Raw genomic sequence first — 27,027 nt, forward strand, 5'->3', positions numbered from 1 at the left:
TTGTTGGTGCAGCAGTTGTCGTCATTGGTGCCACAGTTGTTGTCGTTGGTGCCGCAGTTGTCGTCGTTGGTGCAGCAGTTGTCGTCGTTGGTGCAGAAGTTGTTGTTGTTGGTGCAGCAGTTGTCATTGTTGGTGCAGCAGTTGTTGTCGTTGGTGCAGCAGTTGTTGTAATTGTTGCAGCAATTGTTGTTGTTAGTGCAGAAGTTGTTGTTGGTGCAGCAGTTGTTGTTGCAGCAGTTGTCGTTGGTTCAGCAGTTGTTGGCACAGCAGTTGTGGTCATTGGTGCAGCAGTTGTCGTTGTTGGTGAAGCCGTTGTAGTTGTTCTTGCAGTAATTGTCTGTGCAGCAGTTGTTGTTGTTGCAGGAGTGGTGTTTGTTGTTGCAGCAGTTTTTGTCTTTGGTGCAGCAGTTGTCGTTGGTGCAGCAGTTGTCGTCGTTGGTGCAGCAGTTGTAGTCGTTGGTCCAACAGTTGTTGTTGTTGGTGCCGCAGTTGTTGGGGCAGCAGTTGTCTTTTGTGAAACAGTTGTCGTTGTTGGTGCAGCTGTTGTCGTTGGTGCAGCAGTTGTCATTGTTGGGGCAGCAGTTGTTGGAGCAGCAGTTGTCGTTGTTCGGGCAGCAGTTGTTGTAGTTGTTGAAGCAGTTGTTGTTGTTGGTGTAGCAGTTGTTGTTTTTGGTGCAATAGTTGTTGGAGCAGCAGTAGTCGTTGTTGGGGCAGTACTTGTTGTTGTTGATGAAGCAGTTGTCGTCGTTGGTGCTGCAGTTGTTGTTGGTACAGAAGTTGTCGTCGTTGGTGCAGCAATTGTTGTCGTTGGTGAAGCAGTTGTCATTGTTGGTGCAGTAGTTGTTGTTGGTACAGTAGTTGTTGTTGTTGGTGCAGCAGTTGACGTTGTTGGTCCTGCAGTTGACGTTGTTGGTGCAGCAGTTGTTGTTGTTGTTGGTGCAGCAGTTGTTATCGTTGGTGCAGAAGTTGTTATTGTTGGTGAAGCAGTTGTCGTCGTTGGTGCTGCAGTTGTTGTTGGTACAGCAGTTGTCGTCGTTGGTGCAGCAATTGTTGTCGTTTGTGAAGCAGTTGTCGTTGTTGGTTTAGAAGTTGTCGGTGTCTGTGCTGCAGTTGTCGTTGTTGGTGCAGCAGTTGGAGTCGCTGGTGCAGCAGTTGTGGTTGTTGGTGCAGCAGTTGTTGTTGTTGGGGCAGCAGTTGTTCGAGCAGCAATTGTCGTTGTTGGGGCAGTAGTTGTCGTTGGTGAAGCATTTGTCGTCGTTAGTGCAGCAGTTGTAGTCGTTGGTGCAACAATTGTTGTCGTTGGTGCAGCAGTTGTGGTTGTTTGTGCAGCAATTGTTGTTGTTGGTGCAACAGTTGTTGTCGTTGGTGCAGCAGTTGTTGTCGTTGGTGAAGCAGTTGTCGTCGTTGGTGCAGCATTTCTTGTTGGTGCAGGAGTTGTTGTTGTTGTTGGTCCTGCAGTTGACGTTGTTGGTGCAGCAGTTGTTGTTGTTGTTGGTGCATCAGTTGTCAATGTTGGTGCAGATGTTGTTATTGTTGGTGCAACAATTGTTGTCTTTGGTGCTGCAGTTGTTGGTGCAGCAGTTGTTGTCGTTGGTTCAGCAGTTGTCGTTGTTGCTTCAGCAGTTGTCGTTGTTGGTGCAGCAGTTGTTGTGGTTGGCGTAGCAGTTGTTGTCGTTGGTGCAGCAGTTGTTGGTGCAGAAGTTGTTGTTGTTGGTTCAGCCGTTGTTGTTGCAGCAGTTATTGCCGTTGGTTCAGCAGGTGTTGTTCTTGGTGCAGCATTTGTTGTTGTTGGTGGAACAGTTGTTGTCATTGTTGCAGCAGTTGTCGTTGTTGGTGCAACATTTGTTGTCGTTGCTGAAGCAGTTTTCATTGTTGGTGCAGCAGTTGTTGTTGTTGGTTCAACAGTTGTTGTTCGTGGAGCAGTTCTCGGTGTTGTTGCAGCAGTTGTCGTTGTTAGTGCAGCAGTTGTTGTTGTTGTTGGTGCAGCAGTTATCGTTGTTAGTGCAGCAGATGTTGTCGTTGATGCAGCAGTTGTTGTTAGTGAAGCAGTTGTCGTCGTTGGTGCAGCAGTTGTAGTCGTTGGTGCAACAGTTGTTGTCGTCGGTGCCGCAGTTGTTGGTGCAGCAGTTGTTGTTGTAGGTACCGCAGTTGTTGTTGTTGGTGCAGCAGTTGTCATCGTTGGTTCAGAAGTTGTCGTCGTTGGTTCAGCAGTTGTCGTTGTTGGTTCAGCAGTTGTCATTGTTGGTGCAGCATTTGTGGTTGTTGGTGTAGCAATTGTTGTCATTGGTCCCGCAGTTGTTGTTGTTGGTGAATCAGTTGTTGGAGCAGCTGTTGTTGTTGTTGGTGCAGCAGTTGTCGTTGGTGCTGCAGTTGGAGTCGTTGGTGCAGCAGTTGTGGTTGTTGGTGCAGCAGTTGTTGGAGCAGCAGTTGTCATTGTTGGGGCAGCAGTTGTTGTAGTTGGTGAAGCAGTTGTCGTCGTTGGTGCAGCAGTTGTTGTTGGTGCAGCAGTTGTTGGAGCAGCAGTTGTCGTTGTTGGGGCAGCAGTTGTTGTCTTTGGTGAAGCAGTTGTCGTTGTTGGTTTAGAAGTTGTCGGTGTCTGTGCTGCAGTTGTCGTTGTTGGTGCAGCAGTTGGAGTCGCTGGTGCAGCAGTTGTTGTTGTTGGGGCAGCAGTTGTTCGAGCAGCAATTGTCGTTGTTGGGGCAGTAGTTGTCGTTGGTGAAGCATTTGTCGTCGTTAGTGCAGCAGTTGTAGTCGTTGGTGCAACAATTGTTGTCGTTGGTGCAGCAGTTGTGGTTGTTGGTGCAGCAATTGTTGTTGTTGGTGCAACAGTTGTTGTCGTTGGTGCAGCAGTTGTTGTCGTTGGTGAAGCAGTTGTCGTCGTTGGTGCAGCATTTCTTGTTGGTGCAGGAGTTGTTGTTGTTGGTCCTGCAGTTGACGTTGTTGGTGCAGCAGTTGTTGTTGTTGTTGGTGCATCAGTTGTCAATGTTGGTGCAGATGTTGTTATTGTTGGTGCAACAATTGTTGTCTTTGGTGCTGCAGTTGTTGGTGCAGCAGTTGTTGTCGTTGGTTCAGCAGTTGTCGTTGTTGCTTCAGCAGTTGTCGTTGTTGGTGCAGCAGGTGTTGTGGTTGGCGTAGCAGTTGTTGTCGTTGGTGCAGCAGTTGTTGGTGCAGAAGTTGTTGTTGTTGGTTCAGCCGTTGTTGTTGCAGCAGTTATTGCCGTTGGTTCAGCAGGTGTTGTTCTTGGTGCAGCATTTGTTGTTGTTGGTGGAACAGTTGTTGTCATTGTTGCAGCAGTTGTCGTTGTTGGTGCAACATTTGTTGTCGTTGCTGCAGCAGTTTTCATTGTTGGTGCAGCAGTTGTTGTCGTTGGTGAAGCAGTTGTCGTCGTTGGTGCAGCAGTTGTTGTTGTTGGTGCAGCAGTTGTTGGATCAGCAGTTGTCGTTGTTTGGGCATTAGTTGTTGTCGTTGGAGAAGCAGTTGTCGTAGTTGATGCAGCATTTGTGGTTGTTGGTGCATCAGTTGTTGTCATTGGTGCCGCAGTTGTTGTTGTTGGTGCAGCAGTTGTTGGAGCAGCAGTTGTCGTTGTTGGGGCAGTAGTTGTTGTCGTTGGAGAAGCAGTTGTCGTAGTTGATCCGGCAGTTGTAGTCGTTGGTGCAACAATTGTTGTCGTTGGTGCCGCAGTTGTTTTTGGTGCAGCAATTGTTGTCGTTGGTGAAGCAGTTGTCGTTGTTGGTGCAGCATTCGTTGTTGGTGCAGCAATTCTTGTTGTTGGTGCAGCAGTTGTCGTTGTTGGTTTAGAAGTTGTCGTTGTTGGTGCTGCAGTTGTCGTTGTTGGCGCAGCAGTTGTCGTTGGTACAGCAGTTGTAGTTGTTGGTGCCGCAGTTGTTGTTGTTGGTGCAGCAGTTGTTGGAGCAGCAGTTGTCGTTGTTGGGGAAGTAGTTGTTGTCGTTGGAGAAGCAGTTGTCGTAGTTGATGCAGCAGTTGTAGTCATTGGTGCAACAGTTGTCGTTGGTGCCGCAGTTGTTGTTAGTGCAGAAGTTGTTGTTGTTGGTGCAGCAGTTGTTGGGGCAGTAGTTGTTGTCGTTGGTGAAGCAGTTGTCGTCGTTGGTGCAGCATTTGTTGTTGGTGCAGCAGTTGTTGTTGTTGGTGCAGCAGTTGTTGTTGTTGGTGCAGCAGTTGTCGTTGTTGGTCCTGCAGTTGACGTTGTTGGTCCTGCAGTTGACGTTGTTGGTGCAGCAGTTGTTGTTGTTGTTGGTGCAGCAGTTGTTATCGTTGGTGAAGAAGTTGTTATTGTTGGTGAAGCAGTTGTCGTCGTTGGTGCTGCAGTTGTTGTTGGTACAGCAGTTGTCGTCGTTGGTGCAGCAATTGTTGTCGTTGGTGAAGCAGTTGTCATTGTTGGTGCAGTAGTTGTTGTTGGTACAGCAGTTGTTGTTGTTGGTGCAGCAGTTGTCGTTGTTGGTCCTGCAGTTGACGTTGTTGGTCCTGCAGTTGACGTTGTTGGTGCAGCAGTTGTTGTTGTTGTTGGTTCAGCAGTTGTTTTTGGTGGAGCAGTTGTTGTTGCAGCAGTTGTCGTTGTTGGTGCAGCAGTTGTTGTTGGTGCAGCAGTTATCGTTGTTAGTGCAGCAGATGTTGTTGTTGGTGCAGCAGTTGTTGTTGGTGAAGCAATTGTTGTCGTTGTTGCATCAGTTGTCATTGTTGGTGCAGCAGTTGTTGTTGTTGTTGGTTCAGCAGTTGTTGTTGGTGGAGCAGTTGTTGTTGTTGCAGCAGTTGTCGTTGTTGGTGCAGCAGTTGTTGTTGTTGGTGCAGCAGTTATCGTTGTTAGTGCAGCAGATGTTGTTGTTGGTGCAGCAGTTGTTGTTGGTGAAGCAGTTGTAGTCGTTGGTGCAACAGTTGTTGGTGCAGCAATTGTTGTTGTAGGTACCGCAGTTGTTGTTGGTGCAACAGTTGTCGTTGTCGGTGCTGCAGTTGTCGTTCTTGCTGCAGCAGTTGTTGGTGCAGCAATTGTAGTCGTTGGTGCAGCATTTGTGGTTGTTGGTTTAGCAATTGTTGTCATTGGTCCCGCAGTTGTTGTTGTTGGTGAAGCAGTTGTTGGAGCAGCAGGTGTCGTTGTTGGGGCAGCAGTTGTTGTCTTTGGTGAAGCAGTTGTCGTTGTTGGTTTAGAAGTTGTCGGTGTCTGTGCTGCAGTTGTCGTTGTTGGTGCAGCAGTTGGAGTCGCTGGTGCAGCAGTTGTGGTCGTTGGTGCAGCAGTTGTTGTTGGGGCAGCAGTTGTCCGAGCAGCAATTGTCGTTGTTGGGGCAGTAGTTGTCGTTGGTGAAGCATTTGTCGTCGTTAGTGCAGCAGTTGTAGTCGTTGGTGCAACAATTGTTGTCGTTGGTGCAGCAGTTGTGGTTGTTTGTGCAGCAATTGTTGTTGTTGGTGCAACAGTTGTTGTCGTTGGTGCAGCAGTTGTTGTCGTTGGTGACGCAGTTGTCGTCTTTGGTGTAGCAGTTGTTGTTGTTGGTCCTGAAGTTGTTGTTGCTGCAGCAATTGTTGTCGTTGGTGCAGCAGTTCTTGTTGTTGGTTCAGCAGTTGTTGTGGTTGGTGCATCAATTGTTTTCGTTGGTGCAGCAATTGTTGTTGTTGGTGCAGCAGTTGTCGTTGGTGCAGCAGTTGTTGTCATTGGTGCAGCAGTTGTGGTTGTTGCTCCTCCAGTAGTTGTAGTGGGTGCAGCAGTTGTTGTTGTTGGTCTGGCAGTTGTTTTTGCTGCAGCAATTTTTGTCGTTGGTGCAGCAGTTGTTGTCGTTGGTCCAGCAGTTGTTGTCGTTGGTGCAGCAGTTGTTGTTGTTGGTGAAGCAGTTGTAGTAGTGGGTGCAGCAGTTGTTGTTGTTGGTCTTGCAGTTGTTGTTGCTGCAGCAATTGTTGTCGTTGGTGCAGCGGTTGTTGATATTGGTGAATCAGTTGTTTTCGGTGGTCCAGCAGTTTTTGTCATTGGTAAAACAGTTGTTTTCGGTGGTCCAGCAGTTGTTGACGTTGGTGCAGCAGCTGTTGTCGTTGGTCCTGCAGTTATTTTGTTGGGTCCAGCAGTTGTCGATGTTGGTCCTGAAGTTGTCGTTGGTGCAGCAGTTGTTGATGTTGGTGCAGAAGTTGTTTTCGTTCGTCCAGCAGTTGTTGTCGTTGGTTCAACAGTTGTTGTGGGTACTGCAAATGTTGTGGTGGGTCCAGCAGTTGCTGTCGTCGGTGTAGCAGTTGTTGTTGTTGGTCCTGAAGTTGTTGTTGCTGCAGCAATTGTTGTCGTTGGTGCAGCAGTTCTTGTTGTTGGTTCAGCAGTTGTTGTCGTTGGTGCATCAATTGTTTTCGTTGGTGCAGCAATTGTTGTTGTTGGTGCAGCAGTTGTTGTTGGTGCAGCAGTTGTTGTCATTGGTTCAGCAGTTGTCGTTGTTGGTGCGGCAGTTGTTGTGGTTGGTGTAGCAGTTGTTGTCGTTGGTGCATCAGTTGTTTTCGTTGGTGAAGCAGTAGTAGTTGTTGGTGCCAAAGTTGTTGTTGTTAGTGCAGCAGATGTTGTCGTTGATGCAGCAGTTGTTGTTAGTGAAGCAGTTGTTGTCGTTGGTGCAGCAGTTGTAGTCGTTGGTGCAACAGTTGTTGTCGTCGGTGCCGCAGTTGTTGGTGCAGCAGTTGTTGTTGTAGGTACCGCAGTTGTTGTTGTTGGTGCAGCAGTTGTCATCGTTGGTTCAGAAGTTGTCGTCGTTGGTTCAGCAGTTGTCGTTGTTGGTTCAGCAGTTGTCATTGTTGGTGCAGCATTTGTGGTTGTTGGTGTAGCAATTGTTGTCATTGGTCCCGCAGTTGTTGTTGTTGGTGAATCAGTTGTTGGAGCAGCTGTTGTTGTTGTTGGTGCAGCAGTTGTCGTTGGTGCAGCAGTTGGAGTCGTTGGTGCAGCAGTTGTGGTTGTTGGTGCAGCAGTTGTTGGAGCAGCAGTTGTCATTGTTGGGGCAGCAGTTGTTGTAGTTGGTGAAGCAGTTGTCGTCGTTGGTGCAGTAGATGTCATTGTTGGTTTAGCAGTTGTTGGTGCAGCATTTGTTGTCGTTGGTGCAGCAGTTGTCGTAATTGTTGCAGCAATTGTTGTTGTTAGTGCAGAAGTTGTTGTTGATGCAGCAGATGTTGTTGCAGCAGTTGTCGTTGGTTCAGCAGTTGTTGGTGCAGCATTTGTGGTCATTGGTGCAGCAGTTGTCGTTGTTGGTGAAGCCGTTGGAGTTGTTCTTGCAGTTATTGTCTTTGCAGCAGTTGGTGCAGCAGTTGTCGTTGGTGCAGCAGTTGTTGTCGTTGTTGCAGCAATTGTTTTCATTGGTGCCGCAGTTGTCATTGTTGGTTCAGCAGTTGTTGGTTCAGCAAATGTCGTCGTTGATGCAGCAGTTGTTGACGTTGGTGCAGCAGTTGTTTTCGTTGGTGCAACAGTTGCGGTCCTTGGTGCAGCAGTTGTCATTGTTGGTTTAGCAGTTGTTGGTGCAGCAGTTGTTGTTGTTTGTGCAGCAGTTGTTGTTGTTGGTGCAGAAGTTGTTGTTGGTGCAGCAGTTGTTGTCGTTGGTTCAGCAGTTGTCGTTGTTGGTTCAGCAGTTGTCGTTGTTGGTGCAGCAATTGTTGTGGTTGGTGCAGCAGTTGTTGACGTTGGTGCAGCATTTGTCGTTGTTGGTGCAGCAGTTGTTGTTTGCGCAGCAGTTGTTGTTGTTGGTGCAGAAGTTGTTGTTGTTGGTGCAGCAGTTGTTGTTGTTGTTGCAGCAGTTGTTGTCGTTGGTGCAGTATTTGTTGTTGTTGGTGCAACAGTTGTTGTTGGTGCAGAATTTGTTGTTGTTGGTTCAGCCGATGTTGTTGCAGCAGTTATTCCCGTTGGTTCAGCAGGTGTTGTTATTGGTGCAGCAGTTGTCGTTGTTGGTGGAACAGTTGTTGTCATTGTTGCAGCAGTTGTTGTTGTTGGTGCAGCAGTTATCGTTGTTAGTGCAGCAGATGTTGTCGTTGGTGCAACAGTTGTTGTTGGTGAAGCAGTTGTCGTCATTGGTACAGCATTTGTAGTCGTTGGTGCAGAAGTTGTTGTTGGTGCAACAGTTGTCGTTGTTTCTGCAGCAGTTGTTGCTGGTATAGCAGTTGTAGTCGTTGGTGCAGCATTTGTTGTTGTTGGTGTAACAGTTGTCGGTGCAGCAGTTGGAGTCGTTGGTGCAGCAGTTGTTGTTGTTGGTGCAGCAGTTGTTGGGGCAGCAGTTGTCGTTGTTGGGTCAGTAGTTGTTGCAGTTGGTGAAGCAGTTATCGTCGTTGGTGCAGCAGTTGTCGTCGTTGGTGCAGCAATTGTTGTCGTTGGTGAAGCAGTTGTCGTTGTTGGTTCAGCAGTTGTTATTGGTGCAGCAGTTGTCGTTTTTGGTCCTGCAGTTGACGTTGTTGGTGCAGCAGTTGTTGTTGTTGTTGGTGCAGTAGTTGTTATCGTTGGTGCAGAAGTTGTTGTTGTTGGTGCAGCAGTTGTCATTGTTGGTGCAGCAGATGTCGTCGTTGGTGCAGCAGTTGTTGGAGCAGGAGTTGTTGTTGTTGGGTCAGTAATTGTTGGAGCAGCAGTTGTCGTTGTTGGTGCAACAGTTGTAGTCGTTCGTGCAACAATTGTTGTCGTTGGTGCCGCAGTTGTTGTTGGTGCAGCAGTTGTCGTTGTTGGGGCAGTAGTTGTTATTGGTGCAGCAGTTGTCGTTTTTGGTCCTGCAGTTGACGTTGTTGGTGCAGCAGTTGTTGTTGTTGTTGGTGCAGTAGTTGTTATCGTTGGTGCAGAAGTTGTTGTTGTTGGTGCAGCAGTTGTCATTGTTGGTGCAGCAGATGTCGTCGTTGGTGCAGCAGTTGTTGGAGCAGGAGTTGTTGTTGTTGGGTCAGTAATTGTTGGAGCAGCAGTTGTCGTTGTTGGTGCAACAGTTGTAGTCGTTCGTGCAACAATTGTTGTCGTTGGTGCCGCAGTTGTTGTTGGTGCAGCAGTTGTCGTTGTTGGGGCAGTAGTTGTTGTCGTAAGTGAAGTAGTTGTCGTCGTTGGTGCAGCAGTTGTAGTCGTTGGTGCAACAATTGTTGTCATTGGTGCCACAGTTGTTGTTGGTGAAACAGTTGTCGTCGTTGGTACAGCAATTGTTGTCGCTGTTGGTGCAGCAGTTGTTGTTGGTGCAGCAGTTGTTGTTGTTGGTGCAGCAGTTGTCATTGTTGGTCCTGCAGTTGTCGTTGTTGGTGCAGCAGTTGTTGTTTTTGCAGCATTTGTCGTCGTTGGTGCAGCAGTTGTTATTGTTGTTGATGCAGCACTTGTTGTCGTTGTTGTTGTTGCAGCAGTTGTTGTCGTTGGTTCAGCAGTTGTCGTTGTTGGTGCAGCAGTTGTTGTGGTTGGTGTAGCAGTTGTTGTCGTTGGTGCATCAGTTGTTTTCGTTGGTGCAGCAACTGTTGTTGGAGCAGCAGTTGTTGTCGTTGGTGTAGCAGTTGTGGTCGTTGTTGCAACAGTTGTTTTCGATGGTGCAGCAGTTGTTGTAGATGGTGCAGTTGTTGTCGTTGGTGCAGCAGTTGTTGTTGTTGGTGCCACAGTTGTCGTATTTGGTGCTGCAGTTGTAGGTGTTGTTGCAGCAGTTGTTGTTGTTGGTGCAGAAGTTGTTGTCATTGGTGCAGCAGTTGTTGTCGTTGGTGCAGCAGTTGTTGTCGTTGTTGCAGTAGTTGTCGTTGTTGTTGCAGCAGTTGTTGCAGCAGTTGTTGTGATTGATTCAGCAGTTGTCGTTGTTGGTACCGCAGTTGTTTTCGTTGGTGCAGCAGCTGTTGTCGTTGGTTCAGCAGTTGTTGTTGGTGCCGCAGTTGTCGTTGTTGGTGCAGCAGTTGTTGTCGTTGGTGCAGCAGTTGTTGTCGTTGGTGTAGCAGTTGTCGTAATTGTTGCAGCAATTGTTGTTGTTGGTGCAGAAGTTGTTGTTGGTGCAACAGTTGCTGGTGTAGCAGTTGTGGTCGTTGGTGCAGCAGTTGTCGTTGGTGCCGCAGTTGTCATTGTTTCTTCAGCAGTTGTTGGTTTAGCAAATGTCGTCGTTGATGCAGCAGTTGTCATTGGTGCAGCAGTTGTCGTTGGTGCAGCAGTTGTTGTCGTCGGTGTAACAGTTGTGGTCGTTAGTGCAGCAGTTGTCGTTGTTGGTGCAGCAGTTACTGTCCTTGGGGCAGCAGTTGTCATTGTTGGTTTAGCAGTTGTTGGAGCAGCTGTTGTCGTTGTTGGTGCAGCAGTTATTGTGGTTGGTGTAGCAGTTGTTGTCATTGGTGCCGCAGTTGTCATCGTTGGTTCATCAGTTGTTGTCGTTGTTGCAGTATTTGTCGTTGTTGGTGCAACAGTTGTTGTTAGTGCAGAAGTTGTTGTTGTTGGTTCAGCCGATGTTGTTGCAGCAGTTATTCCCGTTGGTTCAGCAGGTGTTGTTATTGGTGCAGCAGTTGTCGTTGTTGGTGGAACAGTTGTTGTCATTGTTGCAGCAGTTGTCGTTGTTGGTGCAACATTTGTTGTCATTGGTTCAGCAGTTGTCGTCTTTGGTGCAGCAGTTGTTGTTGTTGGTGCAGCAGTTGTTGGAGCAGCAGTTGTCGTTGTTGGGTCAGTAGTTGTTGTAGTTGGTGAAGCAGTTATCGTCGTTGGTGCAGCAGTTGTCGTCGTTGGTACAACAATTGTTGTCATTGGTGCCACAGTTGTTGTTGGTGAAACAGTTGTCGTCGTTGGTACAGCAATTGTTGTCGCTGTTGGTGCAGCAGTTGTTGTTGGTGCAGCAGTTGTTGTTGTTGGTGCAGCAGTTGTCATTGTTGGTCCTGCAGTTGTCGTTGTTGGTGCAGCAGTTGTTGTTTTTGTAGCATTTGTCGTCGTTGGTGCAGCAGTTGTTATTGTTGTTGATGCAGCACTTGTTGTTGTTGTTGCAGCAGTTGTTGTCGTTGGTTCAGCAGTTGTTGTTGTTGGTGCAGCAGTTGTTGTGGTTGGTGTAGCAGTTGTTGTCGTTGGTGCATCAGTTGTTTTCGTTGGTGCAGCAACTGTTGTTGGAGCAGCAGTTGTTGTCGTTGGTGTAGCAGTTGTGGTCGTTGTTGCAACAGTTGTTTTCGATGGTGCAGCAGTTGTTGTAGATGGTGCAGTTGTTGTCGTTGGTGCAGCAGTTGTTGTTGGTGCCACAGTTGTCGTATTTGGTGCTGCAGTTGTAGGTGTTGTTGCAGCAGTTGTTGTTGTTGGTGCAGAAGTTGTTGTCATTGGTGCAGCAGTTGTTGTCGTTGGTGCAGCAGTTGTTGTCGTTGGTGCAGCAGTTGTTGTCGTTGTTGCAGTAGTTGTCGTTGTTGTTGCAGCAGTTGTTGTGATTGATTCAGCAGTTGTCGTTGTTGGTATCGCAGTTGTTTTCGTTGGTGCAGCAGCTGTTGTCGTTGGTTCAGCAGTTGTTGTTGGTGCAGAAGTTGTCGTTGTTGGTACCGCAGTTGTTTTCGTTGGTGCAGCAGCTGTTGTCGTTGGTTCAGCAGTTGTTGTTGGTGCAGAAGTTGTCGTAATTGTTGCAGCAATTGTTGTTGTTGGTGCAGAAGTTGTTGTTGGTGCAACAGTTGCTGGTGTAGCAGTTGTGGTCGTTGGTGCAGCAGGTGTCGTTGTTGTTGCAGGAGTTGTGGTCGTCGGTGCAGCAGTTGTCGTTGGTGCCGCAGTTGTCATTGTTTCTTCAGCAGTTATTGGTTTAGCAAATGTCGTCATTGACGCAGCAGTTGTCATTGGTGCAGCAGTTGTCGTTGGTGCAGCAGTTGTTGTCGTCGGTGTAACAGTTGTGGTCGTTAGTGCAGCAGTTGTCGTTGTTGGTGCAGCAGTTACTGTCCTTGGGGCAGCAGTTGTCATTGTTGGTTTAGCAGTTGTTGGAGCAGCTGTTGTCGTTGTTGGTGCAGCAGTTGTCATTGGTGCAGCAGTTGGAGTCGTTGGTGCAGCAGTTATGGTTGTTGGTGCAGCAGTTGTTGTCATTGGTCCCGCAGTTGTTGTTGGTGCAGCAGTTGTTGGTTCAGCAGTTGTTGTTGTTGGTGCAGCAGTTGTTGTGGTTGGTGTAGCAGTTGTTGTCGTTGGTGCATCAGTTGTTTTCGTTGGTGCAGCAACTGTTGTTGGAGCAGCAGTTGTTGTCGTTGGTGTAGCAGTTGTGGTCGTTGTTGCAACAGTTGTTTTCGATGGTGCAGCAGTTGTTGTAGATGGTGCAGTTGTTGTCGTTGGTGCAGCAGTTGTTGTTGGTGCCACAGTTGTCGTATTTGGTGCTGCAGTTGTAGGTGTTGTTGCAGCAGTTGTTGTTGTTGGTGCAGAAGTTGTTGTCATTGGTGCAGCAGTTGTTGTCGTTGGTGCAGCAGTTGTTGTCGTTGGTGCAGCAGTTGTTGTCGTTGTTGCAGTAGTTGTCGTTGTTGTTGCAGCAGTTGTTGTGATTGATTCAGCAGTTGTCGTTGTTGGTATCGCAGTTGTTTTCGTTGGTGCAGCAGCTGTTGTCGTTGGTTCAGCAGTTGTTGTTGGTGCAGAAGTTGTCGTTGTTGGTACCGCAGTTGTTTTCGTTGGTGCAGCAGCTGTTGTCGTTGGTTCAGCAGTTGTTGTTGGTGCAGAAGTTGTCGTAATTGTTGCAGCAATTGTTGTTGTTGGTGCAGAAGTTGTTGTTGGTGCAACAGTTGCTGGTGTAGCAGTTGTGGTCGTTGGTGCAGCAGGTGTCGTTGTTGTTGCAGGAGTTGTGGTCGTCGGTGCAGCAGTTGTCGTTGGTGCCGCAGTTGTCATTGTTTCTTCAGCAGTTATTGGTTTAGCAAATGTCGTCATTGACGCAGCAGTTGTCATTGGTGCAGCAGTTGTCGTTGGTGCAGCAGTTGTTGTCGTCGGTGTAACAGTTGTGGTCGTTAGTGCAGCAGTTGTCGTTGTTGGTGCAGCAGTTACTGTCCTTGGGGCAGCAGTTGTCATTGTTGGTTTAGCAGTTGTTGGAGCAGCTGTTGTCGTTGTTGGTGCAGCAGTTGTCATTGGTGCAGCAGTTGGAGTCGTTGGTGCAGCAGTTATGGTTGTTGGTGCAGCAGTTGTTGTCATTGGTCCCGCAGTTGTTGTTGGTGCAGCAGTTGTTGGAGCAGCAGTTGTCGTTGTTGGGGCAGCAGTTGTTGGAGCAGCAGTTGTCATTGTTGGGGCAGCAGTTGTTGTCGTTGTTGCAGTAGTTGTCGTTGTTGTTGCAGCAGTTGTTGCAGCAGTTGTTGTGATTGATTCAGCAGTTGTCGTTGTTGGTACCGCAGTTGTTTTCGTTGGTGCAGCAGCTGTTGTCGTTGGTTCAGCAGTTGTTGTTGGTGCCACAGTTGTCGTTGTTGGTGCAGCAGTTGTTGTCGTTGGTGCAGCAGTTTTTGTCGTTGGTGTAGCAGTTGTCGTAATTGTTGCAGCAATTGTTGTTGTTGGTGCAGAAGTTGTTGTTGGTGCAACAGTTGTTGGTGTAGCAGTTGTGGTCGTTGGTGCAGCAGGTGTCGTTGTTGTTGCAGGAGTTGTGGTCGTTGGTGCAGCATTTGTCGTTGGTGCCGCAGTTGTCATTGTTTGTTCAGCAGTTGTTGGTTTAGCAAATGTCGTCGTTGATGCAGCAGTTGTCATTGGTGCAGCAGTTGTCGTTGGTGCAGCAGTTGTTGTCGTCGGTGTAACAGTTGTGGTCGTTAGTGCAGCAGTTGTCGTTGTTGGTGCAGCAGTTACTGTCCTTGGGGCAGCAGTTGTCATTGTTGGTTTAGCAGTTGTTGGAGCAGCTGTTGTCGTTGTTGGTGCAGCAGTTGTCATTGGTGCAGCAGTTGGAGTCGTTGGTGCAGCAGTTGTCATTGGTCCCGCAGTTGTTGTTGGTGCAGCAGTTGTTGGAGCAGCAGTTGTCGTTGTTGAGGCAGCAGTTGTTGGAGCAGCAGTTGTCATTGTTGGGGCAGCAGTTGTTGTAGTTGGTGAAGCAGTTGTCGTCGTTGGTGCAGCAGTTGTTGTTGGAGCAGCTGTTGTCGTTGTTGGTGCAGCAGTTGTCATTGGTGCAGCAGTTGGAATCGTTGGTGCAGCAGTTATGGTTGTTGGTGCAGCAGTTGTTGTCATTGGTCCCGCAGTTGTTGTTGGTGCAGCAGTTGTTGGAGCAGCAGTTGTCGTTGTTGGGGCAGCAGTTGTTGGAGCAGCAGTTGTCATTGTTGGGGCAGCAGTTGTTGTCGTTGTTGCAGTAGTTGTCGTTGTTGTTGCAGCAGTTGTTGCAGCAGTTGTTGTGATTGATTCAGCAGTTGTCGTTGTTGGTACCGCAGTTGTTTTAGTTGGTGCAGCAGCTGTTGTCGTTGGTTCAGCAGTTGTTGTTGGTGCCACAGTTGTCGTTGTTGGTGCAGCAGTTGTTGTCGTTGGTGCAGCAGTTTTTGTCGTTGGTGTAGCAGTTGTCGTAATTGTTGCAGCAATTGTTGTTGTTGGTGCAGAAGTTGTTGTTGGTGCAACAGTTGTTGGTGTAGCAGTTGTGGTCGTTGGTGCAGCAGGTGTCGTTGTTGTTGCAGTAGTTGTGGTCGTTGGTGCAGCAGTTGTCGTTGGTGCCGCAGTTGTCATTGTTTGTTCAGCAGTTGTTGGTTTAGCAAATGTCGTCGTTGATGCAGCAGTTGTCATTGGTGCAGCAGTTGTCGTTGGTGCAGCAGTTGTTGTCGTCCGTGTAACAGTTGTGGTCGTTAGTGCAGCAGTTGTCGTTGTTGGTGCAGCAGTTACTGTCCTTGGGGCAGCAATTGTTGTTGTTGGTGCAGAAGTTGTTGTTGGTGCAACAGTTGTTGGTGTAGCAGTTGTGGTCGTTGGTGCAGCAGGTGTCGTTGTTGTTGCAGGAGTTGTGGTCGTTGGTGCAGCAGTTGTCGTTGGTGCCGCAGTTGTCATTGTTTGTTCAGCAGTTGTTGGTTTAGCAAATGTCGTCGTTGATGCAGCAGTTGTCATTGGTGCAGCAGTTGTCGTTGGTGCAGCAGTTGTTGTCGTCCGTGTAACAGTTGTGGTCGTTAGTGCAGCAGTTGTTGTCGTTGGTGCAGCAGTTGTTGTAGTTGGTGCAGCATTTGTTGTTGTTGGTTCAGCCATTGTTGTTGTTGTTGCAGCAGTTATTGCCGTTGGTTCAGCAGGTGTTGTTGTTGGTGCAGCAGTTATTGTTGTTGGTGGAACAGTTCTTGTCATTGTTGCAGTAGTTGTCATTGTTTGTGCAACATTTGTTGTCGTTGGTTCTGCAGTTGGCGTTGGTTCAGCAGTTGCCGTCTTTTGTGCAGCAGTTGTTGTTGGTGGAGCAGTTGTTGTTGTTGCAGCAGTTGTTGTTGTTGGTGCAGCAGTTGTTGTTGTTGGTGCAGCAGTTGTTGTTGTTGGTGCAGCAGTAATCGTTGTTAGTGCAGGAGATGTTGTCGTTGGTGCAACAGTTGTTGTTGGTGAAGCAGTTGTCGTCATTGGTACAGCATTTGTAGTCGTTGGTGCAGAAGTTGTTGTTGGTGCAACAGTTGTCGTTGTTTCTGCAGCAGTTGTTGCTGGTGCAGCAGTTGTAGTCGTTGGCGCAGCATTTGTTGTTGTTGGTGCAACAGTTGTCGGTGCAGCAGTTGGAGTCGTTGGTGCAGCAGTTGTTGTTGTTGGTGCAGCAGTTGTTGGAGCAGCAGTTGTCGTTGTTGGGTCAGTAGTTGTTGTAGTTGGTGAAGCAGTTATCGTCGTTGGTGCAGCAGTTGTCGTCGTTGGTGCAGCAATTGTTGTCGTTGGTGAAGCAGTTGTCGTTGTTGGTTCAGCAGTTGTTGTGGTTGGTGTAGCAGTTGTTGTGGTTGGTGCATCAGTTGTTTTCGTTGGTGAAGCAGTTGTAGTTGTTGGTGCCAAAGTTGTTGTCATTGGTGCCGCAGTTGTCGTCGTTGGTACATCAGTTGTTGTCGTTGGTGCAGCAGTTGTTGTAGTTGGTGCAGCATTTGTTGTTGTTGGTTCAGCCATTGTTGTTGTTGTTGCAGCAGTTATTGCCGTTGGTTCAGCAGGTGTTGTTGTTGGTGCAGCAGTTATTGTTGTTGGTGGAACAGTTCTTGTCATTGTTGCAGTAGTTGTCATTGTTTGTGCAACATTTGTTGTCGTTGGTTCTGCAGTTGGCGTTGGTTCAGCAGTTGCCGTCTTTTGTGCAGCAGTTGTTGTTGGTGGAGCAGTTGTTGTTGTTGCAGCAGTTGTTGTTGTTGGTGCAGCAGTTGTTGTTGTTGGTGCAGCAGTTGTTGTTGTTGGTGCAGCAGTAATCGTTGTTAGTGCAGGAGATGTTGTCGTTGGTGCAACAGTTGTTGTTGGTGAAGCAGTTGTCGTCATTGGTACAGCATTTGTAGTCGTTGGTGCAGAAGTTGTTGTTGGTGCAACAGTTGTCGTTGTTTCTGCAGCAGTTGTTGCTGGTGCAGCAGTTGTAGTCGTTGGTGCAGCATTTGTTGTTGTTGGTGCAACAGTTGTCGGTGCAGCAGTTGGAGTCGTTGGTGCAGCAGTTGTTGTTGTTGGTGCAGCAGTTGTTGGAGCAGCAGTTGTCGTTGTTGGGTCAGTAGTTGTTGTAGTTGGTGAAGCAGTTATCGTCGTTGGTGCAGCAGTTGTCGTCGTTGGTGCAGCAATTGTTGTCGTTGGTGAAGCAGTTGTCGTTGTTGGTGCAGCAGTTGTTGGAGCAGCAGTTGTCGTTGTTGGGTCAGTAGTTGTTGTAGTTGGTGAAGCAGTTATCGTCGTTGGTGCAGCAGTTGTCGTCGTTGGTGCAGCAGTTGTTGTCGTCCGTGTAACAGTTGTGGTCGTTAGTGCAGCAGTTGTCGTTGTTGGTGCAGCAGTTACTGTCCTTGGGGCAGCAGTTGTCATTGTTGGTTTAGCAGTTGTTGGAGCAGCTGTTGTCGTTGTTGGTGCAGCAGTTGTCATTGGTGCAGCAGTTGGAGTCGTTGGTGCAGCAGTTATGGTTGTTGGTGCAGCAGTTGTCATTGGTCCCGCAGTTGTTGTTGGTGCAGCAGTTGTTGGAGCAGCAGTTGTCGTTGTTGAGGCAGCAGTTGTTGGAGCAGCAGTTGTCATTGTTGGGGCAGCAGTTGTTGTAGTTGGTGAAGCAGTTGTCGTCGTTGGTGCAGCAGTTGTTGTTGGTGCAGCAGTTGTTGTTGTTGGTGCAGCAGTTGTTGTTGTTGGTCCTGCAGTTGACATTGTTGGTGCAGCAGTTGTAATCGTTGGTGCAGAAGTTGTTGTTGTTGGTGCAGCAGTTGTCATCGTTGGAGCAGAAGTTGTCGTCGTTGGTGCAGCAGTTGTAGTCGTTGGTGCAACAATTGTTGTCGTTGGTGCATCAGTTGTTGTTGGTGCAGCAGTTGTCATTGTTGGTGCAGCAATTGTTGTGGTTGGTGTAGCAGTTGTTGTCGTTGGTGCATCAGTTGTTTTCGTTGGTGAAGCAGTTGTAGTTGTTGGTGCCAAAGTTGTTGTCATTGGTGCCGCAGTTGTCGTCGTTGGTGCATCAGTTGTTGTCGTTGGTGCAGTATTTGTCGTTGTTGTTGCAACAGTTGTTGTTGGTGCAGAAGTTGTTGTTGTTGGTTCAGCCGTTGTTGTTGCAGCAGTTATTCCCGTTGGTTCAGCAGGTGTTGTTATTGGTGCAGCAGTTGTTGTTGTTGGTGGAACAGTTGTTGTCATTGTTGCAGCAGTTGTCGTTGTTGGTGCAACATTTGTTGTCGTTGGTTCAGCAGTTGTCGTCTTTGGTGCAGCAGTTGTCGTTGTTGGTGCAGCAGTTGTTGTGGTTGGTGTAGCAGTTGTTGTCGTTGGTGCATCAGTTGTTTTCGTTGGTGAAGCAGTTGTAGATGTTGGTGCCAAAGTTGTTGTCATTGGTGCCGCAGTTGTCGTCGTTGGTACATCAGTTGTTGTCGTTGGTGCAGCATTTGTTGTAGTTGGTGCAGCATTTGTTGTTGTTGGTGCAACAGTTGTTGTTGGTGCAGAAGTTGTTATTGTTGGTTCAGCCGTTGTTGTTGTTGTTGCAACAGTTATTGCCGTTGGTTCAGCAGGTGTTGTTGTTGGTGCAGCAGTTATTGTTGTTGGTGGAACAGTTCTTGTCATTGTTGCAGTAGTTGTCATTGTTTGTGCAACATTTGTTGTCGTTGGTTCTGCAGTTGTCGTTGGTGCAGCAGTTGCCGTCTTTTGTGCAGCAATTGTCGTTGCTGCAGCAGTTTTCATTGTTGGTGCAGGAGTTGTTGTTGGTTCAGCAGTTGTTGTTGGTGGAGCATTTGTTGTTGTTGCAGCAGTTGTTGTTGTTGGTGCAGCAGTTGTTGTTGTTGGTGCAGCAGTTATCGTTGTTAGTGCAGCAGATGTTGTCGTTGGTGCAACAGTTGTTGTTGGTGCAACAGTTGTCGTTGCTGCAGCAGTTGTTGTCGGTGCAGCAGTCAGAGTTGTTGGTGCAGCAGTTGTTGTTGTTGGTGCAGCAGTAGTTGGAGCAGCAGTTGTCGTTGTTGGGTCAGTAGTTGTTGTAGTTGGTGAAGCAGTTATCGTCGTTGGTGCAGCAGTTGTCGTCGTTGGTGCAGCAATTGTTGTCGTTGGTGAAGCAGTTGTCGTTGTTGGTTCAGCATTTGTTGTTGGTGCAGCAGTTGTTGTTGTTGGTGCAGCAGTTGTCGTTGTTGGTCCTGCAGTTGTTGTCGTCGGTGTAACAGTTGTGGTTGTTAGTGCAGCAGTTGTCGTTGTTGGTGCAGCAGTTACTGTCCTTGGGGCAGCAGTTGTCATTGTTGGTTTAGCAGTTGTTGGAGCAGCTGTTGTCGTTGTTGGTGCAGCAGTTGTCATTGGTGCAGCAGTTGGAGTCGTTGGTGCAGCAGTTATGGTTGTTGGTGCAGCAGTTGTTGTCATTGGTCCCGCAGTTGTTGTTGGTGCAGCAGTTGTTGGAGCAGCAGTTGTCGTTGTTGGGGCAGCAGTTGTTGGAGCAGCAGTTGTCATTGTTGGGGCAGCAGTTGTTGTAGTTGGTGAAGCAGTTGTCGTCGTTGGTGCAGCAGTTGTTGTTGGTGCAGCAGTTGTTGTTGTTGGTGCAGCAGTTGTTGTTGTTGGTCCTGCAGTTGACATTGTTGGTGCATCAGTTGTTATCGTTGGTGCAGAAGTTGTTGTTGTTGGTGCAGCAGTTGTTGTTGTTGGTGCAGCAGTTATCGTTGTTAGTGCAGCAGATGTTGTCGTTAGTGCAACAGTTGTTGTTGGTGCAACAGTTGTCGTTGTTGCTGCAGCAGTTGTTGCTGGTGCAGCAGTTGTAGTCGTTGGTGCAGCATTTGTTGTTGTTGGTGCAGCAGTTGTCGGTGCAGCAGTCAGAGTTGTTGGTGCAGCAGTTGTTGTTGTTGGTGCAGCAGTAGTTGGAGCAGCAGTTGTCGTTGTTGGGTCAGTAGTTGTTGTAGTTGGTGAAGCAGTTATCGTCGTTGGTGCAGCAGTTGTCGTCGTTGGTGCAGCAATTGTTGTCGTTGGTGAAGCAGTTGTCGTTGTTGGTTCAGCATTTGTTGTTGGTGCAGCAGTTGTTGTTGTTGGTGCAGCAGTTGTCATTGTTGGTCCTGCAGTTGTTGTCGTCGGTGTAACAGTTGTGGTCGTTAGTGCAGCAGTTGTCGTTGTTGGTGCAGCAGTTACTGTCCTTGGGGCAGCAGTTGTCATTGTTGGTTTAGCAGTTGTTGGAGCAGCTGTTGTCGTTGTTGGTGCAGCAGTTGTCATTGGTGCAGCAGTTGGAGTCGTTGGTGCAGCAGTTATGGTTGTTGGTGCAGCAGTTGTTGTCATTGGTCCCGCAGTTGTTGTTGGTGCAGCAGTTGTTGGAGCAGCAGTTGTCGTTGTTGGGGCAGCAGTTGTTGGAGCAGCAGTTGTCATTGTTGGGGCAGCAGTTGTTGTAGTTGGTGAAGCAGTTGTCGTCGTTGGTGCAGCAGTTGTTCTTGGTGCAGCAGTTGTTGTTGTTGGTGCAGCAGTTGTTGTTGTTGGTCCTGCAGTTGACATTGTTGGTGCAGCAGTTGTTATCGTTGGTGCAGAAGTTGTTGTTGTTGGTGCAGCAGTTGTCATCGTTGGAGCAGAAGTTGTCGTCGTTGGTGCAGCAGTTGTAGTCGTTGGTGCAACAATTGTTGTCGTTGGTGCATCAGTTGTTGTTGGTGCAGCAGTTGTCATTGTTGGTGCAGCAATTGTTGTGGTTGGTGTAGCAGTTGTTGTCGTTGGTGCATCAGTTGTTTTCGTTGGTGAAGCAGTTGTAGTTGTTGGTGCCAAAGTTGTTGTCATTGGTGCCGCAGTTGTCGTCGTTGGTGCATCAGTTGTTGTCGTTGGTGCAGTATTTGTCGTTGTTGTTGCAACAGTTGTTGTTGGTGCAGAAGTTGTTGTTGTTGGTTCAGCCGTTGTTGTTGCAGCAGTTATTCCCGTTGGTTCAGCAGGTGTTGTTATTGGTGCAGCAGTTGTTGTTGTTGGTGGAACAGTTGTTGTCATTGTTGCAGCAGTTGTCGTTGTTGGTGCAACATTTGTTGTCGTTGGTTCAGCAGTTGTCGTCTTTGGTGCAGCAGTTGTCGTTGTTGGTGCAGCAGTTGTTGTGGTTGGTGTAGCAGTTGTCGTTGGTGCATCAGTTGTTTTCGTTGGTGAAGCAGTTGTAGATGTTGGTGCCAAAGTTGTTGTCATTGGTGCCGCAGTTGTCGTCGTTGGTACATCAGTTGTTGTCGTTGGTGCAGCATTTGTTGTAGTTGGTGCAGCATTTGTTGTTGTTGGTGCAACAGTTGTTGTTGGTGCAGAAGTTGTTATTGTTGGTTCAGCCGTTGTTGTTGTTGTTGCAACAGTTATTGCCGTTGGTTCAGCAGGTGTTGTTGTTGGTGCAGCAGTTATTGTTGTTGGTGGAACAGTTCTTGTCATTGTTGCAGTAGTTGTCATTGTTTGTGCAACATTTGTTGTCGTTGGTTCTGCAGTTGTCGTTGGTGCAGCAGTTGCCGTCTTTTGTGCAGCAATTGTCGTTGCTGCAGCAGTTTTCATTGTTGGTGCAGGAGTTGTTGTTGGTTCAGCAGTTGTTGTTGGTGGAGCAGTTGTTGTTGTTGCAGCAGTTGTTGTTGTTGGTGCAGCAGTTATCGTTGTTAGTGCAGCAAATGTTGTCGTTGGTGCAACAGTTGTTGTTGGTGCAACAGTTGTCGTTGTTGCTGCAGCAGTTGTTGCTGGTGCAGCAGTTGTAGTCGTTTGTGCAGCATTTGTTGTTGTTGGTGCAGCAGTTGTCGGTGCAGCAGTCGGAGTTGTTGGTGCAGCAGTTGTTGTTGTTGGTGCAGCAGTAGTTGGAGCAGCAGTTGTAGTTGTTGGGTCAGTAGTTGTTGTAGTTGGTGAAGCAGTTATCGTCGTTGGTGCAGCAGTTGTCGTCGTTGGTGCAGCAATTGTTGTCGTTGGTGAAGCAGTTGTCGTTGTTGGTTCAGCATTTGTTGTTGGTGCAGCAGTTGTTGTTGTTGGTGCAGCAGTTGTCGTTGTTGGTCCTGCAGTTGACGTTGTTGGTGCAGCAGTTGTTGTTGTTGGTGCAGCAGTTGTCATTGTTGGTGCAGCAGTTGTCGTTGTTGGGGCAGTAGTTGTTGTCCTAAGTGAAGTGGTTGTCGTCGTTGGTGCAGCAGTTGTAGTCGTTGGTAAAACAATTGTTGTCATTGGTGCCGCAGTTGTTGTTGGTGCAACAGTTGTCGTCGTTGGTACAGCAATTGTTGTCGCTGTTGGTGCAGCAGTTGTTGTTGGTGCAGCAGTTGTTGTTGTTGGTGCAGCAGTTGTCATTGTTGGTCCTGCAGTTGTCGTTGTTGGTGCAACAGTTGTAGTCGTTGGTGCAACAATTGTTGTCGTTGGTGCCGCAGTTGTTGATGGTGCAGCAGTTGTCGTTGTTGGGGCAGTAGTTGTTGTCGTAAGTGAAGTAGTTGTCGTCGTTGGTGCAGCAGTTGTAGTCCTTGGTACAACAATTGTTGTCATTGGTGCCGCAGTTGTTGTTGGTGAAACAGTTGTCGTCGTTGGTACAGCAATTGTTGTCGCTGTTGGTGCAGCAGTTGTTGTTGGTGCAGCAGTTATTGTCGTTGGTGTAACAGTTGTGGTCGTCGGTGCAGCAATTGTTTTTGTTTGTGCAGCAGTTGTTGTTGCAGCAGTTGTTGCCGTTGGTTCAGCAGTTGTCGTTGGTGCAGCAGTTGTTTTCGTTGGTGCAGCAGTTGTTGTTGTTGGTGCAGCAGTTGCTGTCCTTGGTAAAGCAGTTGTCGTCATTGGTGCAGCAGCTTTTGTTGTAGGTGCAGCAGTTGTCGTTGTTACAGCAGTTGTCGTCATTGGTGCCACAGTTGTTGTCGTTGGTCCCGCAGTTGTCGTCGTTGGTGCAGCAGTTGTCGTCGTTGGTGCAGCAGTTGTTGTTGTTGGTGCAGCAGTTGTTGTGGTTGGTGCAGCAGTTGTCGTTGTTGTTGCAGCAATTGTTGTTGGTGCAGAAGTTGTTGTTGTTGGTGAAGCAGTTGTCATTGTTGGTGCAGCAGTTGTTGTCGTTGGTGCAGCAGTTATTGTCGTTGGTGCAGCAGTTGTCGTAATTGTTGCAGCAATTGTTGTTGTTAGTGCAGAAGTTGTTGTTGATGCAGCAGTTGTTGTTGCAGCAGTTGTTGGTGCAGCAGTTGTGGTCATTGGTGCAGCAGTTGTCGTTGTTCTTGCAGTTATTGTCTGTGCAGCAGTTGTTGTTGTTGCAGGAGTTGTGTTTGTTGTTGCAGCAGTTGTTGTCGTTGGTGCAGCAGTTGTCGTTGGTGCAGCAGTTGTTGTCGTTGTTGCAGCAGTTGTTTTCATAGGTGCCGCAGTTGTCATTGTTGGTTCAGCAGTTGTTGGTTCAGCAAATGTCGTCGTTGATGCAGCAGTTGTTGACGTTGGTGCAGCAGTTGTTTTTGTTGGTGCTGCAGTTGCTGTCCTTGGTGCAGCAGTTGTTGGTGCAGCAGTTGTTGTTGTTTGTGCAGCAGTTGTTGTTGTTGTTGGTGCAGAAGTTGTTGTTGGTGCAGCAGTTGTTGTTGTTGTTGTTGCAGCAGTTGTTGTCGTTGGTTCAGAAGTTGTTGTTGGTGCAGCAGTTATTGTCGTTGGTGTAACAGTTGTGGTCGTTGGTGCAGCAATTGTTTTTGTTGGTGCAGCAGTTGTAGATGGTGCAGTTGTTGTCGTTTGTGCAGCAGTTGTCGTCGGTGCAGCAGTTGTCGATGTTGGTGCAGCAGTTGTTCTTGCTGTCGTTACACTTGTCATAGTTTGTCTCTCAGTTGCCATTTTTGATGCAGTAGTTGTTGTGAGTCCTTTAGTTTTTGTTGGTCTTGTAGTTGCGGGTTGGATTATTGTTGATGGTATTGGCGTGATGACGGGGGGTCCCATTGTACTAGTCTTGATTTCCTCAGATGTACTTGTTGGTCTTTCAGTTCTAGAGGTCGGCCCTGCATTAGCTGTCGTGGGACCCTCTGCTGTAGCATTTGCAATTCCTAAAACTGCTTGGGTTGGTAAATGCATGTTTGTTTTAGATTTTTTTTTAATTTAACCATCAACCTGAAAATATTTACTTTGTTATAAGACTTACCTATAAATATGATTCTGAATGCCTTCATATTTAAACGTGTTACTTTTGAACCTAAGGACACATTAAAATGTTATTCAATGTTTGTAGAAATATGTATCAATAATGTAATAATCATAAAGATGACAACTAATGTATTCTTGTAGCCTGGAGGCCGTGCTGTTTCGCTACACTAATCAGTCTGAAGCATTCTTTGCCCACACCGATTTCCTAAAATTACAATTTAAATGGGGCCAATAAGGCACTGAGTCATAGTTGATGATGTTACTGCCAATCAGGGACTGCATCATAGTTGCTGTTGTAAAATACAGGCCAATGCTGATAAAACAGAAATGGAGTTTTCTGAAGCAAGGAGCATCAACGTTAACCTAAGTCAAGTAAACACAGCTTTAAGTGCAGTTATTGCAGAAATATACTTAATCAAAAACTATTAAAAAATAACAGGGTATCCATCAGCAGAGTTTCTTGGCGGAAAATTCATTTTCGCCATTCTGAATAGTGCACCGTGATCGCGGCACATGTTTTCAGAATGTTCAGAATGATCCGTGTAGCAAAACAGAATGTGAGGTCAGGTTATCAGGAAGGTCCCCAGGCTAGTATTGTTGTCCGTAGCTGCTTTAACTATTGCAGAGAAAGGTCTCCCTTTGTGAGTTGTGTATTTGAGAATGAAGCTAAACATTTTACCAACAATTAAATTAGTTAAAGAAATGTATTACATTCCCCATTGATTTTTAATCATTTTGTTCTTACTGTTCATTTGCATCCCTTTTACAGCCTATGTTCAGCGACGACAACAATGCCTATTTCCCTTAGTTGGTAAGTTATTTTTAAATGTGCATGCATATCTTCATTATTTAGTTTCCACTTTCTAAATTATTCAGTGGAATACATTTCATTAAATAGCCATTGTCACTTCATCTCTCTATATAATTTATGATTTTAATATTGTCCAAGTTTTGTTCTAAGTCCTATACAAACACACACACACACACACACACACACACACACACACACACACACACACATTGGCAGACATGTCAACATGGATGAGGTTAAGTTTATATGCGTAGCTAGTTCCCGCAGGACATTCTAGTCATGCAACACCTATAAGCCAACATTTAATCGTTTGTCAAAGTGATTACTCATCGCACCATTTTTTCTAAATATCACAGGATAGCAGTATAGCGACAGGATAGCAGTATAGCGACAGCGATACAAACTTCAAGCGATTGAAGCACAATAACACAATTATTAAAATTGCTACACTCCTCGCTCTAAACCTTTGGTCCTTTTGCAGCGATGTATCCTCATACAATGGTACGAAAAGTTATTCAGTTTGTAAGTTATTACAAATATTATTTTGGGTCTTGCCAGAATTTTGTATTGATTGTATATGATGTTTAATTGGTTAGTTAAACTGCTCGTGGCGTTTTTCATGCTCATTTGGGGTCTTGAGGGAATAAAATCGGAGTAGGATAAATTCTCTTTAAGAAATTACCAAAATTATATATTTTATTACACAACATGTATTTAAAACATGTGGAACCATGAGCTACCTTTTTGTTCGGAATTCCCCTGCACCCAAGTTCTCGTATATATCCATGTGTTTGTGGCCACTGGCGACCAATGGCCATTATTCAATTTTCTGTAACATGCACATACATACATAAATACAGCACATATATCCTGTATTTAATACATGAGCGTGAACATGTAATATGAACACAATATTTGGAACAACCCCTGAAATGATTGATTCTTGTTTCCTGTGATAGGAGTGGAACGCTGTGATGAGGTACATATATATACATATATATATATATATATATATACATATATATACAATATATACAATATATGTATACAATGTAAACACAGTTCACTTTTTTGTTTTTCTTTATCTCCAATAGTGCACTTCAGTCATTTACTAATCTAAAGATAAAAAATCGCCTTCAAAACAGCTTGGCATTTCGGAAGCTCTTACGTGTCTTTACGTAAACCTTCCCTTCTTCCGAAATAAGAGCGTTCAGGAAACGCCCTTCAGAAGTGAGTAGGCTATGACATAAAATAGTTCTTGAGACTAGACTTCATAACAACAACAAGTATGGATGCCCGCAGGGGCCTCTTTGCGCTTCTTTGCTGAATCAGATGAATCAGTTATTAGAACTGCTTGTGATGGTTGAGAATTTATTAGGGGGTTGTTTATAATTGTAAGCAATGTATTGCAATGCAAATGTTAGAATGGGTGTTAAGTTTGCCTCTTAATGCTTAATGCAAGTTCACTTTAGTCTATCAATGTAATGACAGTGAAATGGGCATCCATTGTTGTGACGTGAACTCGGAGGACTCCGGTTGCTTTGCTTCCGCACGAAACTCTGAGCGAAAACTTCCGACCCAAAGGAGTGTTCAAAGCACTTTCCTTTTAAGGTCTGAACCTTCAAAACTCCCGGAAACTCTGAGCGTTTTGGAGGCGGCATTACATTTTAATTAATAAAATACTTTATCAGTCTGAGGGCTATATATGTCACTAAGAGAAATGTGAAACCTAGATTGTGTCAAAAACAAAACCATTTCCGGCCACATAATGTCATTATGGCAACCAGTGCACTGTGGTTTGAGGAAAAAGCCGGCTAAATCATTTAATCATTTAATAAGATTAGTAAATATAGACTATTCTCAATTTGGGGGCTCCAGCCCTAAAAGAAGTGACTCATAAAGCCTCAGCAAATGCTAGGTTAAGGTTAGTGTTAGGGTTAGGGTTAGGGATAGGGTCCAACTTTTCACTAAGCGACCAAAGATTTTCACAGAGCATTTCCAAGATGCCCCCTGATTGAAAGGTCTTATGGCTAAATTACGATCCCTTGGCTATGAAATTGGATGAATATCTAGCTTGTGTTTCCAATGCATTTCAATGGAGCATTTTATTATGCTTTTTTAGCCTTTCCTGTAGGGCTAGAGCATCCAAATGTATGCCCTGATTCATCCAGTGAGCAATTGCAGATGTAAAAATAGAGCTACACCAAGCAGAGCGGTTATGTGGTAGTAGCCTTTATCTTCCCTTTTGTCTGACCTCTTTCCATATTCTAGGCTTTTAATTTTGAGTGTCTTCATGAAACCATGTTTAAAATAGGTGTAATATAACATTTCACTGTATAGTCGGCTATGTGATGTGACTTTAGCCATGACCCCGAAAACATCTCTTTAAATTGTATTAATTATATATAAAAATATTCATTATTTTAATCATTATTATGATTAGTTATTGTTTGATATGTTAGAAAATGTGTTTTAATCACATGTTTGTTAAACCAAGGGCAATCGTCTTACGTAGGCTATGTATTCTTCAAACACTCGTAAAAAGGGGTAGAGGGACCAAATGTATAATCTGCACTTGGGATCGATCTACATATAAGTTGTATTTTGCCCCTGTACCCAGTGGCGTGGCCAGGACGTTATTTCTAGGGGGGTTATTTCTACTTGCATGAATGTAGCCTCACTTAATTGGATGAATTCCATACCTTCTTCAAATAACAAATTATTAATATTACATTTTTTCATGACACATGGGGGGCGGCACGAGCACTAAAAATAATTA

The 27,027-nt window shown here is 46.5% G+C and overlaps 4 protein-coding genes across 4 annotated transcripts in view; all 4 read right to left on the reverse strand.

Annotated features, from left to right (window-relative positions):
• Positions 1-248: 248 nt before the first annotated feature.
• LOC311340555 (uncharacterized protein) lies at positions 249-3,991 on the reverse strand (the record flags this gene model as incomplete). The annotated part of the gene is made up of 3 exons (XM_084465419.1): positions 249-323; positions 2,066-2,551; positions 2,930-3,991. 3 exons carry the CDS (start codon positions 3,989-3,991, stop codon positions 249-251), a joined length of 1,623 nt encoding a protein of 540 aa, XP_084321545.1.
• Positions 3,992-6,862: 2,871 nt separating this feature from the next.
• On the reverse strand, positions 6,863-10,003 carry LOC311340556 (uncharacterized protein; the record flags this gene model as incomplete). The annotated part of the gene is made up of 2 exons (XM_084465420.1): positions 6,863-7,141; positions 8,030-10,003. Coding segments are annotated over 2 exons (2,253 nt in total), but the record flags the coding sequence as incomplete, so codon positions are not given.
• Positions 10,004-10,420: 417 nt separating this feature from the next.
• LOC311340557 (uncharacterized protein) lies at positions 10,421-11,662 on the reverse strand (the record flags this gene model as incomplete). Its single annotated transcript, XM_084465421.1, has 1 exon — positions 10,421-11,662. A coding segment is annotated over one exon (1,242 nt), but the record flags the coding sequence as incomplete, so codon positions are not given.
• A 369-nt stretch (positions 11,663-12,031) lies between these two features.
• LOC311340558 (uncharacterized protein) overlaps positions 12,032-27,027 on the reverse strand; it is a gene marked incomplete at both ends in the record, with an annotated part of 43,531 nt that continues 28,535 nt past the window's right edge. Inside the window, 2 exons of the mRNA XM_084465422.1 lie at positions 12,032-12,535; positions 19,118-20,199. Coding sequence (XP_084321548.1) covers positions 12,032-12,535; positions 19,118-20,199 — 1,586 coding nt within the window. The remainder of the gene's footprint in view (positions 12,536-19,117; positions 20,200-27,027) is intronic.

This window comes from Micromesistius poutassou, assembly GCF_964030765.1.
Source record: "Micromesistius poutassou genome assembly, chromosome: 3".
Taxonomy (NCBI): domain Eukaryota; kingdom Metazoa; phylum Chordata; class Actinopteri; order Gadiformes; family Gadidae; genus Micromesistius; species Micromesistius poutassou.